At 41.3% G+C, this 18599-nt stretch overlaps 1 protein-coding gene across 1 annotated transcript in view; it reads left to right on the top strand.

Annotated features, from left to right (window-relative positions):
• Window positions 1-18599, top strand: part of LOC128684358 (nuclear hormone receptor FTZ-F1 beta) — a 61588-nt gene that overhangs the window by 15042 nt on the left and 27947 nt on the right. Inside the window, exons 2-4 of the mRNA XM_053770515.2 lie at window positions 1024-1268; window positions 9230-9350; window positions 14203-14462. Coding sequence (XP_053626490.1) covers window positions 1024-1268; window positions 9230-9350; window positions 14203-14462 — 626 coding nt within the window. The remainder of the gene's footprint in view (window positions 1-1023; window positions 1269-9229; window positions 9351-14202; window positions 14463-18599) is intronic.

The following is an 18599-nucleotide window of genomic DNA, read 5'->3' as shown; positions in this document are numbered from 1 at the left end:
ATCTCCGTTATGCGCGCCGTGAAGGTTCTCTGTACATTTTCTAGGTCAGCAATTTCACCTGCCTTGAAAGGTGCTGTTAGTGTGCAGAAATATTCCAGCCTAGATAGAACAAGCGAACTGAAGAGTGTCATCATGGGCTTGGCATCCCTAGTTTTGAAGGGTCTCATTATCCATCCTGTCATTTTTCTAGCAGATGCGACTGATACAATGTTATGGTCCTTGAAGGTGAGATCCTCCGACATGATCACTCCCAGGTCTTTGACGTTGGGTTTTCGCTCTATTTTGTGGCCAGAATTTGTTTTGTACTCTGATGAAGTTTTAATTTCCTCATGTTTACCATATCGGAGTAATTGAAATTTCTCTTCGCTGAACTTCATATTGTTTTCTGCAGCTCACTGAAAGATTTGGTTGATGTCCGCCTGGAGCCTTGCAGTGTCTGCAATGGAAGACACTGTCATGCAGATTCGGGTGTCATCTGCAAAGGAAGACACGGTGCTGTGGCTGACATCATTGTCTATGTCAGATATGAGGATGAGAAACAAGATGGGAGCGAGTACTGTGCCTTGAGGAGCAGAGCTTTTCACCGTAGCCGCCTCAGACTTTACTCTGTTGACTACTACTCTTTGTGTTCTGTTTGTGAGGAAATTATAGATCCATCTACCAACTTTTCCTGTTATTCCTTTAGCACGTATTTTGTGCGCTATTACGCCATGGTCATGGTGATTATTGTTATGGCATTTGTGGGGAGCACTAAACCCGTAGGAGGTCGTACAGCACCTAGTGGGAACGGGAGGCTTTTTTTATGGGTTATTCTAGTTAATTTACACTATGTATGATAATTGTACTTCCGTGTACCTTATTTGCTTACCTGTACCTAAATAAACTTATTTGCTTACCTGTACCTAAATAAACTTATTTGCTTACCTGTACCTAAATAAACTTATTTGCTTACCTGTACCTAAATAAACTCACGCCATTCTAAGAAAAAAATACAAATTTCAGTAATGTTTGGTTTGGTTACAGGTGAAAGTGGAAGAGAGCAGTGAGGAAGGGACGGTGTTCTCGTCTCAGCCAGCCTCACACACAGACTCACCGGTACCTGCCAGAAGTGACTCAGGATGTGAGGTTCATCCTGGCCCCTACACGCCCAGCCAGAGCCCTCTCCTCTCACGCCTACACCCACACGCCCACTCCCCCACCCACCTCTACTCACCCACACAGTCGCCGGGACCCAGCAGACATGTCTCCGGCTTCTCCTCACCGTACAGGTAAAAACTTACCCACACACTTCTATTCGCCTGTAGAAATGAGTGTTGGTATTCATGGGGAGTGCTATAGGCGTGGCGGTTTATATAGCTCCTAGGGAGTAGGAGGTAAAGTCCACTTTCATCCAGGGAAGGGAGGGATAGATCCCATTCCATGGATCGAGATCATCCTAGCTGGGTCCGTGCACCTTCCTTAAAGGACTACACACGGTGTATATACAGTAAGAGGTTGCTGTAATCCCTTTTCAAAGAATCCTTGGAGATTAAAGTGTTCTTGACTATAACAACAACAATAATAATAATAATAATAATAATAATAATAATAATAATAATAATAATAATAATAATAATAATAATAATAATAATAATAATATTTATTTCTACAAATACATATACAATGTATACAGACCATAGCTGACGTCAATGACATTACTATATAGAGAGCCTCTTGTTATTCAGAGCATTTCGGGCAAATTAGGTTAATTTTGTGCCCAGGATGCGACCCACACCAGCCGACTATCACCCAGGCACCTATATGACCAGTATGGGTTCAGCGCTTCCTCATGAATATAAAATAAGCATTATTGATTAAAGTGTACAGCCTCAATGACCCATCGGCAGTCGATAGGCTGCACACGTGGCTTGTACCTTATTTATCTAGACTGTCTGAATAGACTTTAATAATCTTATCTTACTGGTGCCGTTGACATCTTGATTGCACCACAGTAGTACTGCACCACAGTGGTACTGCGCCACAGTGGTACTGCGCCACAGTGGTACTGCACCACAGTAGTACTGCACCACAGTGGTACTGCACCACAGTGGTACTGCGCCACAGTGGTACTGCACCACAGTGGTACTGCACCACAGTGGTACTGCACCACAGTAGTACTGCACCACAGTGGTACTGCACCACAGTAGTACTGCACCACAGTAGTACTGCACCACAGTGGTACTGCGCCACAGTGGTACTGCACCACAGTAGTACTGCACCACAGTGGTACTGCACCACAGTGGTACTGCGCCACAGTGGTACTGCACCACAGTGGTACTACACAGTGGTGCTGCACCACAGTGGTACTGCACCACAGTGGTACTGCACCACAGTAGTACTGCACCACAGTGGTACTGCACCACAGTGGTACTGCACCACAGTGGTACTGCACCACAGTGGTGCTGCACCACAGTGGTACTGCACCACAGTGGTACTGCACCACAGTAGTACTGCACCACAGTGGTACTGCACCACAGTGGTACTGCACCACAGTGGTACTGCACCACAGTAGTACTGCACCACAGTGGTACTGCACCACAGTGGTACTGCACCACAGTGGTACTGCACCACAGTGGTACTACACAGTGGTGCTGCACCACAGTGGTACTAGTTACTGAGCCTTATTTACTGATATATTTTGGAAACATCAATAGCGAATGGCTATGGTCATTATTTATAGTGAAGCGCGTCTCAGATATAGCCGTGGATTGTAGATGAATGGTTCAGAGACCGACAAGCTGATAAATTAGACACAAGTGCAACTCTTGGGTATCTTTATTGAGGAAACGTTTCGCCACACAGTGGCTTCATCAGTCCATACGAAGGAGAAACGTGAAGAACAGGAGGAGAATGAGGTAATCAGTCCCTCAACCTTGAGCCGATGTGGTCAGTCCATCAGTCCGTGGATATCTCGGTATATATACACGTCGAGGCTTGTAGTTCTTGGTATATGAATATACACCGAAAGATTTGTATATTTCACTGTTTATATACCCCCAAAAAAGTTTGTATCTCAGTGTCTATACACCGAGAGGATTGTCTTAGTTACTTAGAGCCTGGTCACGGACCGGGCCGCGGGGGCGTCGACCCCCGAAGCCCCTCCTCCAGTTATACACCGACAATTTTGTATCTCTCAGTACCGAATTTATTTTTTTCCGGATATCAAGGATTTAAAATATTTGTTGATGTGAGCATAGAGGTAAACCGCAGTGTTAACGACCCACTTACAGTGGTAGGCTTTAAACCCAACAAGCACATTAACGGTCATTACCATCGTAGTGACTGTGACAACCCAGCCACCAACAACAAAACAAATATTTGTTAAGGTTACATTACGTTATTTTTGGGTTATCACTTTTAGCCGAGGGGGGAATAATTATGCCTAATTTAACATAAATTTAACCATAAGTGTGTGTATATATATATATATATATATATATATATATATATATATATATATATATATATATATATATATATATATATATATATATATATATATATAGGACTGTCATGGGGACCCTCATCCTCAGAGAAAAGAATAAACTTGCTTCAGGGAAAACTCAAGGTTTTCCCTGAAGCTGTTTAAGAATTTTCTCCTACCACCCTCTATATTTCAAGTATGTTTTATTTAAAGACAAAAATACATTTGCCAAACATTCACAAAAATACAACAGAAAGCAAAACAATATAGGTAACTCAGAGCTACATCTCGAATACTTCGTCCAGCTCCCCTGCAGTGGGCCGCGTGCCCAGAATGCTGCAGGCATTTCCTCTCTGGATCGCAACACTGAGTCTCTGAAAGAGAAAGCTGGTCGCCCTGTGGTCCTTGGTTTCTATGATGAGCTTTTCACCCAGCTCTATTAGGAACTTTAGAGCACACTTGCCCCATGCTCCAAGGGTCTCCGACCCTATTGGAATGAAGTTATAGCAAGGGGGAAGGTCTTCATATTTTCGGATCTTCTGGGTCTCCCTGTGGCTGGCAGCTCCACCCTATTCCACTACGGAGTATGGCAAGTAGGTGTCTGCCAATGTGGCAGCACAGGTGTAGTCCCAGGCAATCTGCTTTCCATCCTTCCAGGGTAGCATAGTGGCTCCATCAGGACGCTTTTGACTTCCATCAGACCTCTGTACTTGGGGTTCCCGTTGAGCTGGGCAACGGGCTGTGGTGAGGCTTCTCTTGATGATGTCATTGACCTCCTCATGTCTGGCATACTTCCCTTCTGCTGTGTGACACACAAGACCATGAAGTCCGAATTGATCAGCTGTCGCACTGCCGCAAATACACCTATGTTCGGTGAGGATGGGGGCGGCTAGGCGAAGAGCAACACCAATCCAAATGGCCTGTGGGTCGAGACGGGTGCCCAGGGAGGAATTGGGAACAGCTAACAAGAAATCTCCTGAGTGTGGTGCCTTCACTGCCCGGAGACGAGCTTTGTCCTTTCCTGAAGCATTGGAGAGCATTGTGTTGGCGATTTTTTCCATGATCGGTTTGTCCCAGTGGGACTGTTTGTGCTGTTTGGGAGGAGCTGGTCTACTGGAGGAGTCTGTAAGGGTGTCCCCCGAATCGCTGCTTCAGTAAACCTGGGGTCTTGAGCTCCTACCATGTCTCTCAAGCGTTCGGGTACTATCTTCTTGATTAATGCACCGGAAGCCAAACACGAAGACAGAAAAGCAGGTAAAGCAACATGCGTTGCTTTACTCACCCCTATACCTCCCAGTCACACTGGGAGGGTTGCCTGATCCCATTGCTCATCCTCTAGTGACAGGTTCAGTGCCTTCTTAAAAGTTGATATCAGGTGTGCGTCATATTCATCGAGTGTTGGGTTGTCAAAAGAGGGTGCACACCTCAAGAAGTGAGTGAGTCTTGGCATAGTAAGACACCTTGTGAGATACAGAGCATCATGGGCATCAAGATCGCTTATTCTCTCCTCCATTCTCATCAGGTCATTCAATTTGTCCCTGAGGACAGTGTTGATGGCCTGGTGACCCAGCGGTGCCCCCAAGAGGGTACTGTTGGACGGAGTGGTAGTTGAGACTTCCGGGAGGATTCTTCGCACAGCATTGATTATTTCCTGGTTCGCTGTGATGATTTCACACTTGGAGGGATTGAGGATGAGTCCCAAGTCTTCTCCCTGTGTTTTCACCAGTTGTAGGTCCCCCACCAGGGACTCTTCAGTACCTGCCAGAGTGCCGTCATCCAGGTACCAGATATTGAGCTCACTGCGTAGGCTGGAAATTAGTTCTCTTACTGCCAAGCAGAAGAGAAGTGGAGCGAGTGGGTCACCCTGCTGAGCACCCTCTGATGACTGAATTTCATGTTCTCCAAACAAAAGAATTGAGGGTTTGCTGTAGCCGGCTGAAATGAAGGGAAAAAGACTGGGGAACTGATCCCGAACAGCTGGCAAAACAGCATCTCTCTTCACTATATTAAAGGCATTTCTAAAATCAAGTTTGACTGTGGCCTTGTCTTCTGGTAGGTCCCTGATGTAGGCCCTTGCGGCATGAGCTGCAGCTTCACTGCCTTGAGAGACCCCAAAGCCCAGTTGGTGTGGCTGGAGTAAAGTGGCAGCTTCTGGGCAAATGTTTCTCACTGCTGCTTTGGCAACGAGACGGCGAAGGGTGTTTCCAACTGCAATGGGTCTGATTCCCCCATCCCTCTTCTTCAAAGCACATAGTGAGGCTCCAAAAAAGAAAGGTTCAATTTCTTTTGGGATTCGCCCAGTCAGGCAATTGTTGACGAAAGTTGTTAACTCGGTGAGAAGAATTGATGCAGATTCACCGAGTACTGGATTTACCATCTCTTTGAGGTGCTGAGGTCGAATTCCAGTATAACCTCCTGCAGATCCTGCTGGAAATGACACGATCGCCTTATAGACTTCCGATTCTGGCAAAATTAATTGTTCAATGATGGGGTCTTCCTCAGGGTTGTCGTTGATGGCTATGGTGTTCCTGGTTGGATGCTTGTCTCTTAGTGCTTGGGCCGTGGTCTCATCCTTGGGGGCTACAGTGTCATCACTTGTAATTATTCTTATTGCTCCCACTGTGTTACCTTCTTCGATTTTTTTGCTAACCTGTGCGCAAATTTCCTCATTTTCAGTGGGACTTTTCTTGGGTCTTCCTCTTTGATTCCTGCGATGATGGGGCAGAGGGACACAGTTGTCCGTTCTTGGGTAGTTGTGCACTGCCTTGATAACTGACGTGGTTAGGAGTTTGCCTCGTCTTTCAGGAACTGCAAGACAGACATTGCTGAACAAGAGTAGGTTGCGCCATGCTTGGATGGTGCCTCGGGCTTCTAAGTTGGTGGAACCTCCATTCACCCGCTTAAGAAGGTCTGTGAATTTCCCTGCTGCATATGGGCGAGCCGCTTTAGGGATATGGGATAGTGTACTGCTAGCAGTGGATTTGAATGCCAACAGGTTATCGCAAGTGACGAGGTTGCCATTGGAATTGTCATCTGCCTGTGGAGGCTGTGGGCTGCTCTCTGCTGGGGGCATATGTGATCCAGCACATCCATTGTGTGCACGAATACGGCCGTCCCTGTTGCGTGCTCGAAACTCTCCACACACCTGACATGTGCCTCTTCTTTCATTGTTGGGTGCATTGTTTCCCTGGCTTTGTGGCTGGCTGGCTTCATCATCTGCCATACCTCAGACTATGTGGTAAGCCCAGGCTGAAGGGAAAATGGTTCATGGCACATACCGCATATATATATATATATATATATATATATATATATATATATATATATATATATATATATATATATATATATATATATATATATATGTCGCGCCGAATAGGCAGAAATTGCGATCTTGGCTTAAATAGCAACGCTCATCTTGCCAAATAGGACAAGTGAAAATTTGTGTATGCAATAATTTCGCCAAAATCATTCTGAACCTGACGAAAAAAATATATTTCACTGGGTTTGTTTAGTATTAAATTACTGTAAACCAATCTAAAATATATTTAGTTGGGTTACGCTAAAATAAATTGTTCTTGTTATAATAAGGTTAGGTAAGTTTTCTAAGATTCTTTTGGTGCAAAATTAAACATTTTTACATTAACATTAATGAAAAAAATATATCTTTAAACGTATAAGAGAAAATTTCAGAAAGGACTTAATTTTAAATGAGTTCTTGCTAACTGACCAGTTTTGCATATTCGGCACGACATATATATATATATATATATATATATATATATATATATATATATATATATATATATATATATATATATATATATATATATATATATATATAAAGTATATATAAAGTGGAAGTTAATAGTCACGTTAATTGCAGCCTCAAATGACTCACTTGTGGTCGATAAGCTTTTAAACCTAATTAAACCAACCAAATAACCAATTACTGAAGACAGGACATAACTGCTCCTGCAGCATCAATTAGGTAATTACAGGTAGGTAAATGAGTAGTAAGTTCAGGAGTTGGAGTTCAGTTCACTTAACCCCGACACTGGTGAATGGTTCCTGATCCAGGGGATTTGGAGCCATTCTCCATTTCTTTGGATCAAACATGATTGCCGTCCATTCCCCGGGCTTTGGGCATTATTATTATTGATACAGTGATCGTTATCATTTTTGGGAGGCTGATTGAATTTTGAGGGGGGTATAAGCCCCCCAAACCCCCTTATAGCATTGCCCCTGCCACAGGCAGTATGATCCCTAAGGGTTTAACGCTTCTTGGTAATGCAAGCCAAGTTTCCCCAGGATGAGGATACATTAAACTATGATTTATTTAGTTTTAATATCGTTGTTTCTGTGATTTGTTTGAATTTTACTTTTGGATTTGTTACCTTGTTATATGATTCAACAATTCTGTAGTTGAATTACAAGTTATATTAAGTTAGAAGTTACACTGAGCTAGATATAGGTTATTTTAAACTGTAGGTTTTGCCAAGCTGTAGATTATGTTAAGTTATAGGTTATATTATTATTATTATTATCATTATTATTATTATTATTATTATTATTATTATTATTATTATTATTATTAGGGGGAGTGTGAGGCACTCAGGATCGAGCCAAGGAAGGGGAGGATAAGTTCGTTGATTGGACCAAGAGCTGCACACCAACATAAGTGTGGAAAATTAAATTTACCTGGATGTAACTCATAAGATAAATGCCAGTAAATGGTAACAAAGATAATTATTATTTATCAAAGTTACATAGACAAGTAGGAATTTTAGGACATCTGGGTCACAAAAAATGTCCCCCTTCGATACCTACTGTGTCATATCCACAAGTCACTCTTGACCTATATTAATTTCAAATGAAATATATATTACCAGGAATTATGGTAAACATTAATATAAATTTGTGGACTGTATGTTAAAATTAATAAATGATTACATATACACATTTATGTAACAGAAGGAGAATTTATAATCATAACACTCACCAATTAGTCTGGAGATTACTGTGTGTCATGTACAGAACCCCCTGTCTAATATGGAGAAAATACTGGCCAGAATTTCAACATAAAGACAACTTATCTGAGGTTCTTGGAGCTGTCCTGTCTGTCTGCTAAATGCTCACGTTATGCAGGACTGCACATCCAACAATTTCGGCTCCTATTTGAGAGGTTATAAGCCCAATATAACCCCTAGAGCGACGGAAAATTATTCACATTACACTAACGTGCTTGTATCGCATTAAAAAAACAATGGCGTCTCTTCCCTGCTCGTCAGTGCAGGCGCAGAGCTTCCCTGTTGGTTCACTTCTTTAAAATACACTTTAGAGGAATAGTAATGTATTAATCAGGTTTATTTACACAGCATAATTTTTGGAAATTATTTTCCACAATAAGGGATCCTCCACTGAGGGGGATGGGTGTTAAGTATTATAATCCTAAATAAGTGCTAAATCCACAAGGGTCACACAGTGCTGATGATGGGTATTAAGCTGTAGGTTATACTGATGTAGGGATTGATTTAAATTTTTGGTTACATTTAATAGTTTGATTAAGTTTTAGGCTAAATTAAGTATTAGATTAGGTGAGATAAAAGTCCTTATTTAGGCAGCATATGCCCTGTTTTTCTTATATATAATGTGTTTCTTGGCCACCATTGTATTTTGCCTTGTTCTTTCCAGCCATCAGGTGCTGCATGACTTCTACAGGTTTAGCGCACCATCCATTAATGTAATCATGATAAATCTTTCCAGTCATACACCTTCAACGGGACTTAGTCGTAACAACAGCGATGCTTCTCAGTATGGAGGCTCCTACAACAGCTACTCTTCTGCTCCATCACCTATATCTCCAACACACTACTCTCCCTCTCAGGTTAGTATTGAGTAGACCCTTTTTTTCCTTGCCTGGATGTGTGTTTTAAGTTGTGTTCATGCTCTCTCTCTCTCTCTCTCTCTCTCTCTCTCTCTCTCTCTCTCTCTCTCTCTCTCTCTCCCTCTCTCTCTGTCTAACTACCTATCTATATGCTTCTCTCTGACTCTGCCATTCTCTCTTTCTCTCTCTTACACGAGGTCCTCGACTTATAAATACATTGTTTTTTTTCAACTTGCATGTTCATACTGTCGCTCTCTTAGTGTAAACCATTAATGGTTCTTAAATGCCTTGTTTGTAAGTCCGGATGTTTGTTACTTGTGGCTTTTGTAAGCAGAATCTAATGCTAACTTTACTATGTATCTTGGACACACTTCTCTACTGCAGCGAGCCAGCTTATCAAAAATGGGGACATTATGGATAAAACCATCAAATTTTCTCAGGCACTTCCTGATACCTGACAATCAAATGTTGGTTATGTTGTTTTTCTCCTAATAATCCACTATCAAAATTATGAAGTCCCCTTGGGCCTGACAAGGGTTAGTTCTGGTCAAAATGCAGACAACACAATACAGTGGACCCCGGTTAACGATATTTTTTTATTCCAGAAGTATATTCAGGTGCCAGTACTGACCGAATTTGTTCCCATAAGGAATATTGTGAAGTAGATTAGTCCATTTCAGACCCCCAAACATACACGTACAAACGCACTTACATAAATACACTTACATAATTGGTCGCATTGGGAGGTGATCGTTAAGCGGGGGTCCACTGTACTTAATTGAACTTATAATGTTTTGCTGGGAATCATGAAATTTGATATCTAGGTAACCTTACTATCCATAATTTAATATTCTAAGCTACTATTTTTAACCACTTAATAACTATATTATGCGGGTTATTAGCAAGTAAAAATCCTTGACGAAGATGAAGCCCTGAATTTCCACGTTGGGGATGGTAACCCAGTAGTGGTCAGTTGGACATTTGAGGATCATGTTTTGTCTTCAGGCCATTCCGGCCTTTTCAGTGCCCGGTTGCCCACTTGACATCAGTGCCTCATTTGAAATTTGACGAAAACCAAGACACACATTTAGTGGACATGACTCATCCTTGTGAGACGAGACATGTCCACTAAATGTGTGTGGAGACATGAGTCACCAGTGCTAGATGAGGTGATCTTTATATGTTAGTGCAAATGTTCAGTCAAAACTTTTCAAGTAATCTCCATATGTTCTTCACATCATCATTGCAATGTATAGTCTTCCAAGAATATTAATGTACTCACCCTCTCCTAGTGTCTGGCCATTTCCATTGAACATACTTTGCCAAGACATAGAGGGGGCATCTATTTCTATTACCATAATTTTACCAGGTTGATAAATAGAGTGGCTTGATGCTGAACTTCCATACCATGCTTGATTATGACAGCTGTTGGGAGGCATGGTAGGCAGACCAAGCTAAAGTCCTCATTTTTCCAGTTCCCCCTTTTAGATTAGGTTGAGTGGCTGCTTCAACCAATTCTTTCCCTTTCATCTTGCCATCTTTTGGATGCCCTATCTTTGGCTCCAATGTACCAGAGGGTTCGGAGTCAGCTGGAGTAGTGTTTCCAAGGACAACAGCTGGTACTGTAGACAATGATTCCTGTTTATGGCTGGCAGACTTCTGTGTTGGATTTGACCAAAAATTAAAATAGGCCGATTCCTGCTCTGTGAAAGGAATCCTTGGAAGAGGTGCTTGACGTATTATTGTGAAGGTTACCCAGAGCATCCACTGAGAAGAGCCTATGTTGTAGAATGGACACTTGGCACCTTGCGTATTGATACGCCAACAACCAGCAGTTGCCAGCTGATTCTCACTCTGCAGGATTTGGTAATTACTTACACTGAGACTCGCATCAAATAGCTATCTGAGCAACTTCCCGGACCTGGTCTGTGTATAAACTTTCAAATCATTGTATACTGGCACACTTGTTCATGGTGCACCGATTGTCAGCATTTAACTACAGTTGATGATCTCGTCTTGTAGTTGAAGAGGAGTGTCTGGAGATAGTGAAGCACTTCTTGAACTCCACTGATCCTTGACTTGTTATAGCAATATAGATACAAGTAACTTCAAGGCACAGACTCCTCTTGGCAACCAGCCAATGAGTCACTGAAAACAAAGCCATATGACTAAGAGGAAAGTATATATCTATACCATAATAATTTTGATCAAGGTTTCATATCTAATTTCTTATAAACTAAATGCATATATCCTGATTTTGTTTGAGTAAACAGTAGACACAAGTAGTTTTTGATCATTATAATGTTTTTCAGTATTTCACATTTTTCAAAAATAATATAACAAGTTCATAAAAATCTAAATTACTTCATATTTCGACTTTTCAAAATATTTGGAGGCATTTTGTAATGTACATACTTCATTTTTCATCTAAAATATGTCATTTGCTACACCTTTAATCAAGTGACCCAGAATAACCTGGGTCACTTGTTTCCAGATATTACTATGATTCAGGGGAAGCACTAAACTTGTAGGGGTCATATAGTGCTCAGGGAATAGGTGGTAATCAGAATCAGGCTAGGAAAGGGATAAATAGGTTCACATCCTTAGACTAAGAGCCCCTCACTGGTATGATAATTAGTACCTTGAGGGGCTTCCAACATAAAATTCTTGTATAATAGGGCTCCAGCTTACATTATTAATGTGTTCCTGATAATTTATCGTAAGTTGAATACACATTCCATACTCAGGAACTTTTTTTCCATGAGAAACAATGTAAAATTGGTTAATGTTTTCCCAAGCCCTAGTATTTCCTTATCTAATTTTTACTCAATCTTTTTACCTTTGGTATTCTTTTTCAGTTTCACATACAACAAAACAATATTTCAATGATGCATATATATTAAACAGTAAAACAACAATAAAATATTTAACAATACCTTTCCTACAGTATTAACCTTGAATATTTAACCTGTTTTGCTTACTGGAAGGGCTGTTTCTTGCTGATCTTAATAAATTTCTGTCAGTAGTCACTTAATTGATTCCAAAGAGTCAATATCAAAAGTGTAAAATGTAACATCATATGTCAGGGCCCTAGAAAACACCCTCAATGAAGGTTCCTTAATGCCAGTGAGGGACTCTTGATCCAAGGATGGCACTTCTGTCAGATGTTAGGTGTTCTGCAGACCTCCAGAGAATCTACTGCATTCTTCTGGCACTTGGACTGCAGCCTGAGTGCCAGGAATGGCTCAATTAGAGTTGAAAAAGTTAACGTGCCCTTGTCAAAGGGCTGCCCCTGCCATAGGACTGTAAATGATATCCACTTGACATGAAGACAGCTCACCACACCCTTGCCACAGGGCTGCCCCTGCCATAGGGCTGTAAGTGGTACTCCACCTGACACAGAGAAGGTTGACTTACGAAATTGTAATGACACGATTGCAAACCATGGGCGCATTGGTCTGGAGTTTTATGATTCTCTGATGGCGGGTTCTGTCCCTGCCCATGGAATGGTTTGTTTATAAAGAAGGTTCACTGCGCCCTTGTCATAGGGCTGCCCCCACCATAGGTCTGTAAGCGGTACTCCACTTAACCTGCAGAAGACTCACCGTGCCTTGTCATAGGGCTGCCCCCTGCGAAAGGGATATAAACAATACACCACTTGACATGAATGTTCACCATGCCCCTGCCATAGGGCTGTAAACTGTACATCATTTGTGTCAACTCTGACACTCTTTCAGGAGCCACTGCCCGATCACCACATGAGAAGACCCAGGCCAGAACCCTCCCTGGCAAACCTACATGAACATGAACATGATCCAAGGAATTGTACCGAATTTCTCCTTCCTTGGAATGAACCCAACTACCTTCCATTCCCGCAGATATTGTATGATCATAAAGGATTAGTGCTTCCCTTTCCACATATGTAATACTGTAATAAGAATAATAATACCTAGGGAAGGTGCAGAAGCAAGTCGTGAAAAATGGGTTTCATTTATCTGCATTTCATGAAAGAAGACGCAACAATATTTCAGGAAAAAGGGTTTTCATTTATTGACATTTACCTAAGGAAAATAGAAAAGTACTTTAAAAAATGTATATTTAAGTATTAGTAATAGAGATATCAATGAAATAAATTACATAAGGATGAAGAAGTGTTTCAACAAATTATTGAAGGCAGGGTATGACAAACACAGCTTTGCTTCTGTAGCTACAAATAAGAGTAAATAATTTTAATTTTTAATAGGTAATTACTAACAGATACTCACACTACTTTTCAAGCTCATCAGTATCAGAAGAAATTAGTACCACCACCACACTCCAGCAAAAAATTATTGTTTTTGAGATTCACTGATATGGATATGAGATTCACTGCTGTAGATGCAAGATTCATTGCCATAGATGCAAGATTCACTGCCTAGGATACAAGATTCACTGCCATGGACACAAAATTTGCTGCTGTGGATACACATCTTGTATACACTGTCTCTTCTACTGTTCACACTATAAAGAAAAAATCATACTCTTCTCTTTGTTAAACTTTCTTCACTATATTTGAAAGTTTTTCATTAATATACTTTTTTACAGTACATGTTTAGGCAGTTTTTCACTCTGAATTCATTATCCAGTAAATCACCATAACTCTCCATTATTGTAACTGAAAGGTGACAGTTTTACATACGTATATATTACAGTTTTTATTCTTAGCTTAAAAATAAGGTGTGAGAAGGTGCTAAGATTATTCATGAGCATGTGTTATTGTGGTCCGTTATATTTGTACAACACAGAAAACATTGCATTATTTTACAGATACGTAGTTGAATTATACTGCATCACCCTTTGTCTTTTCTTGCAGTCTCCTATCCAACAACGGCATATCAACTTCCCAATGCCCACTCATCAGTCACCCAACCTGGGTCGTATGCCACAGTATCCAGGGGCAGCTCCCGGGGTCCTCTATGGTGCACCTCTTGACCTACGAGACAGCCACAGTCTTATAGGCCATCCAGACTCCTCCAAGGACCCTAAAGATGATGAGCGGCTAACAGCAGATCTTGCACAACACTCTGTGATAGCGGCGCAGTCAGGCATCACCAGGCAACAGCTTATCAATAGGTTAGTTCATCTCTACACGTTATCGAGTTCCTTGAAAACAAAGCAGGGGCAGTGCTAAGGATGGGGTGGGAGTCTACAGGTCCCTCAAAATGCCATCAAGCACTTAAAATTTCACCAGTTCCTCAAAATCCCATCAGCCCCTCAAAATTCCATCAGCCTCTCAAAATTCCATCAGCCCTTCAGAATAACATCAGCCCCTCAGAATACTATCAGCCCCTCGGAATTCTATCAGCTCTTCAAAATTCCAACAACCCCCTAGCTCCTCAAAATAAATATAATGATGATAATTCAGCTTCAAAATAAGTACCCTAGCTTGCCTTTCCAGCCAAACTGCCACCCCTAAGCCCCTCCTATATAAAACTTCTGGAAGCACCCCTGAAAAAGTTCCTTTTTAACACATCAGCCGTCTCCCACTGAGGCAGCATGACCTGAAAAAGAAATGCTTTCGCAAAGTTATACTTCTTTTTACATTTAGTAACTGAAACAAAGTTATTTTTTTAATAAAACTATTTTAGTGATATGAAGACATTAATTTGCAAATTTACTGCAATAATTTTATGGGCTAATGAGAGCATAGGCAATGGGGTCGAAGAGGTATAGGGTAGGTTTAAAAATGTAGTGTTAGAGTGTTCAGCAGAAGTTTGTGGTTACAGGAAAGTGGGTGCGGGAGGGAAGAGGAGCGATTGGTGGAATGATGATGTAAAGAGAGTAGTAAGGGAGAAAAAGTTAGCATATGAGAAGTTTTTACAAAGTAGAAGTGATGCAAGGAGAGAAGAGTATATGGAGAAAAAGAGAGAGGTTAAGAGAGTGGTGAAGCAATGTAAAAAGAGAGCAAATGAGAGAGTGGGTGAGATGTTATCAACAAATTTTGTTGAAAATAAGAAAAAGTTTTGGAGTGAGATTAACAAGTTAAGAAAGCCTAGAGAACAAATGGATTTGTCAGTTAAAAATAGGAGAGGACAGTTATTAAATGGAGAGTTAGAGGTATTGGGAAGATGGAGGGAATATTTTGAGGAATTGTTAAATGTTGATGAAGATAGGGAAGCTGTGATTTCGTGTATAGGGCAAGGAGGAATAACATCTTGTAGGAGTGAGGAAGAGCCAGTTGTGAGTGTGGGGGAAGTTCGTGAGGCAGTAGGTAAAATGAAATGGGGTAAGGCAGCCGGGATTGATGGGATAAAGATAGAAATGTTAAAAGCAGGTGGGGATATAGTTTTGGAGTGGTTGGTGCAATTATTTAATAAATGTATGGAAGAGGGTAAGGTACCTAGGGATTGGCAGAGAGCATGCATAGTTCCTTTGTATAAAGGCAAAGGGGATAAAAGAGAGTGCAAAAATTATAGGGGGATAAGTCTGTTGAGTATACCTGGTAAAGTGTATGGTAGAGTTATTATTGAAAGAATTAAGAGTAAGATGGAGAATAGGATAGCAGATGAACAAGGAGGCTTTAGGAAAGGTAGGGGGTGTGTGGACCAGGTGTTTACAGTGAAACATATAAGTGAACAGTATTTAGATAAGGCTAAAGAGGTCTTTGTGGCATTTATGGATTTGGAAAAGGCATATGACAGGGTGGATAGGGGGGCAGTGTGGCAGATGTTGCAGGTGTATGGTGTAGGAGGTAGGTTACTGAAAGCAGTCAAGAGTTTTTACGAGGATAGTGAGGCTCAAGTTAGAGTATGTAAGAAAGAGGGAAATTATTTCCCAGTAAAAGTAGGCCTTAGACAAGGATGTGTGATGTCACCGTGGTTGTTTAATATATTTATAGATGGGGTTGTAAGAGAAGTAAATGCGAGGGTCTTGGCAAGAGGCGTGGAGTTAAAAGATAAAGAATCACACACAAAGTGGGAGTTGTCACAGTTGCTCTTTGCTGATGACACTGTGCTCTTGGGAGATTCTGAAGAGAAGTTGCAGAGATTGGTGGATGAATTTGGTAGGGTGTGCAAAAGAAGAAAATTAAAGGTGAATACAGGAAAGAGTAAGGTTATGAGGATAACAAAAAGATTAGGTGATGAAAGATTGGATATCAGATTGGAGGGAGAGAGTATGGAGGAGGTGAATGTATTCAGATATTTGGGAGTGGACGTGTCAGTGGATGGGTCTATGAAAGATGAGGTGAATCATAGAATTGATGAGGGGAAAAAGGTAAGTGGTGCACTTAGGAGTCTGTGGAGAGAAAGAACTTTGTCCTTGGAGGCAAAGAGGGGAATGTATGAGAGTATAGTTTTACCAATGCTCTTATATGGGTGTGAAGCATGGGTGATGAATGTTGCAGCGAGGAGAAGGCTGGAGGCAGTGGAGATGTCATGTCTGAGGGCAATGTGTGGTGTGAATATAATGCAGAGAATTCGTAGTTTGGAAGTTAGGAGGAGGTGCGGGATTACCAAAACTGTTGTCCAGAGGGCTGAGGAAGGGTTGTTGAGGTGGTTCGGGCATGTAGAGAGAATGGAGTGAAACAGAATGACTTCAAGAGTGTATCAGTCTGTAGTGGAAGGAAGGCGGGGTAGGGGTCGGCCTAGGAAAGGTTGGAGGGAGGGGGTAAAGGAGGTTTTGTGTGCGAGGGGCTTGGACTTCCAGCAGGCGTGCGTGAGCGTGTTTGATAGGAGTGAACGGAGACAAATGGTTTTTAATACTTGACGTGCTGTTGGAGTGTGAGCAAAGTAACATTTATGAAGGGGTTCAGGGTAACCAGCAGGCCGGACTTGAGTCCTGGAGATGGGAAGTACAGTGCCTGCACTCTGAAGGAGGGGTGTTAATGTTGCAGTTTAAAAACTGTAGTGTAAAGCACCCTTCTGGCAAGACAGTGATGGAGTGAATGATGGTGAAAGTTTTTCTTTTTCGGTCCACCCTGCCTTGGTGGGAATCGGCCAGTGTGATAATAATAAAAAAAATAATAATTTTACAACCACTGGATTACAGTTCCTTACTATATCTTACTCAGCTGAATGCTGGCATTCACTTGCCGAACCTACTGAAGTATGTGCTTCATTATTATATTCATGGGGAGGTGCTAAGCCCATTGGTGTCATACAGGACCTAGGGAATGGGAGGTAATCAGGTGTGATCAATGGGAGAGGAGGATAGATACTATTCCTTGAATCAAGAGCCCTTCACCAACATCAAAGCACTGTCCTCTTGTAGTGTAAGATGCTCATCTATGCTTAACCAAATGAACTGTAATATAATAATATATATTAAATATAGCAGGTAGTAGGTTGGTAGACAGCAACCGCCCAGGGAGGTACTACCGTCCTGCCAAGTGAGTGTAAAACGAAAGCCTGTAATTGTTTTACATGATTCAAATTCAAATTCAAAGTTTATTCTCTATAAGGATTACAATGCTGAGTTTACAGAAATTTGGTTATTGTTTGGTTTACATGTAGTAAAATTGTGATTACAGAGTGTACCACTAGAACGCTTAGCATGGCTAGGCATTTCGGGCATACGTACTTAGTTTTATTCTTAATTGTAAAATATTACAAATTATGAGGTAAGTTGGTATTATGGCTAAGTGACTAAATACTAGTTTGTGAGTTTAGCAATGTGAATGCTTTTGTTTTGGCACAGTATATAGTTTCAGTATTGGAGTATCACAGGATTCATTATTTTAAGACTGAGATTAATATTTCTGTTTATGGTCAAATGAGTGAGCGAGTGTAAGTGTGAACCACCAGGTGGTATTCGTGTAGTTAGTTGACGGGGTGTATCAGGGAGATAAGATGTTTTCTAATGGTAGTTTTGAAGGTGATGAATGTGTCTGCAGTTCTAGAGTTCTCAGGTAGGGTATTCCAGATTTTAGGGCCTTTGACATACATTGAATTTTTGTAAAGGTTTAGTCGGACACGGGGAATGTCGTAGAGATGTTTGTTTCTGGTGTTATGCCTGTGGGTTCTGTCACAACTATCAAGAAAGCGTTTTAGGTCAAGGTTGATATTAGAGTTTAAGGCCCTGTAGATATAGATTGCACAGTAGTAAGTGTGGATGTACTGAACTGGGAGTAAGTTTAGATCTTTGAAGAGTGGGGGGGTGTGCTGCCAGGGATGGGATTTAGTGATTATTCTTACTGCAGCTTTTTGTTGGGTTATTATTGGCTTTAGGTGTGTTGCTGCAGTTGATCCCCAAGCACAAATAGCATAGGTG

Source organism: Cherax quadricarinatus, chromosome 4 (assembly GCF_038502225.1).
Source record: "Cherax quadricarinatus isolate ZL_2023a chromosome 4, ASM3850222v1, whole genome shotgun sequence".
In the NCBI taxonomy this organism is placed as follows: domain Eukaryota; kingdom Metazoa; phylum Arthropoda; class Malacostraca; order Decapoda; family Parastacidae; genus Cherax; species Cherax quadricarinatus.
Note: the sequence above shows the minus strand (reverse complement) of the source record. Positions and strands in the feature narration are given on the sequence as shown.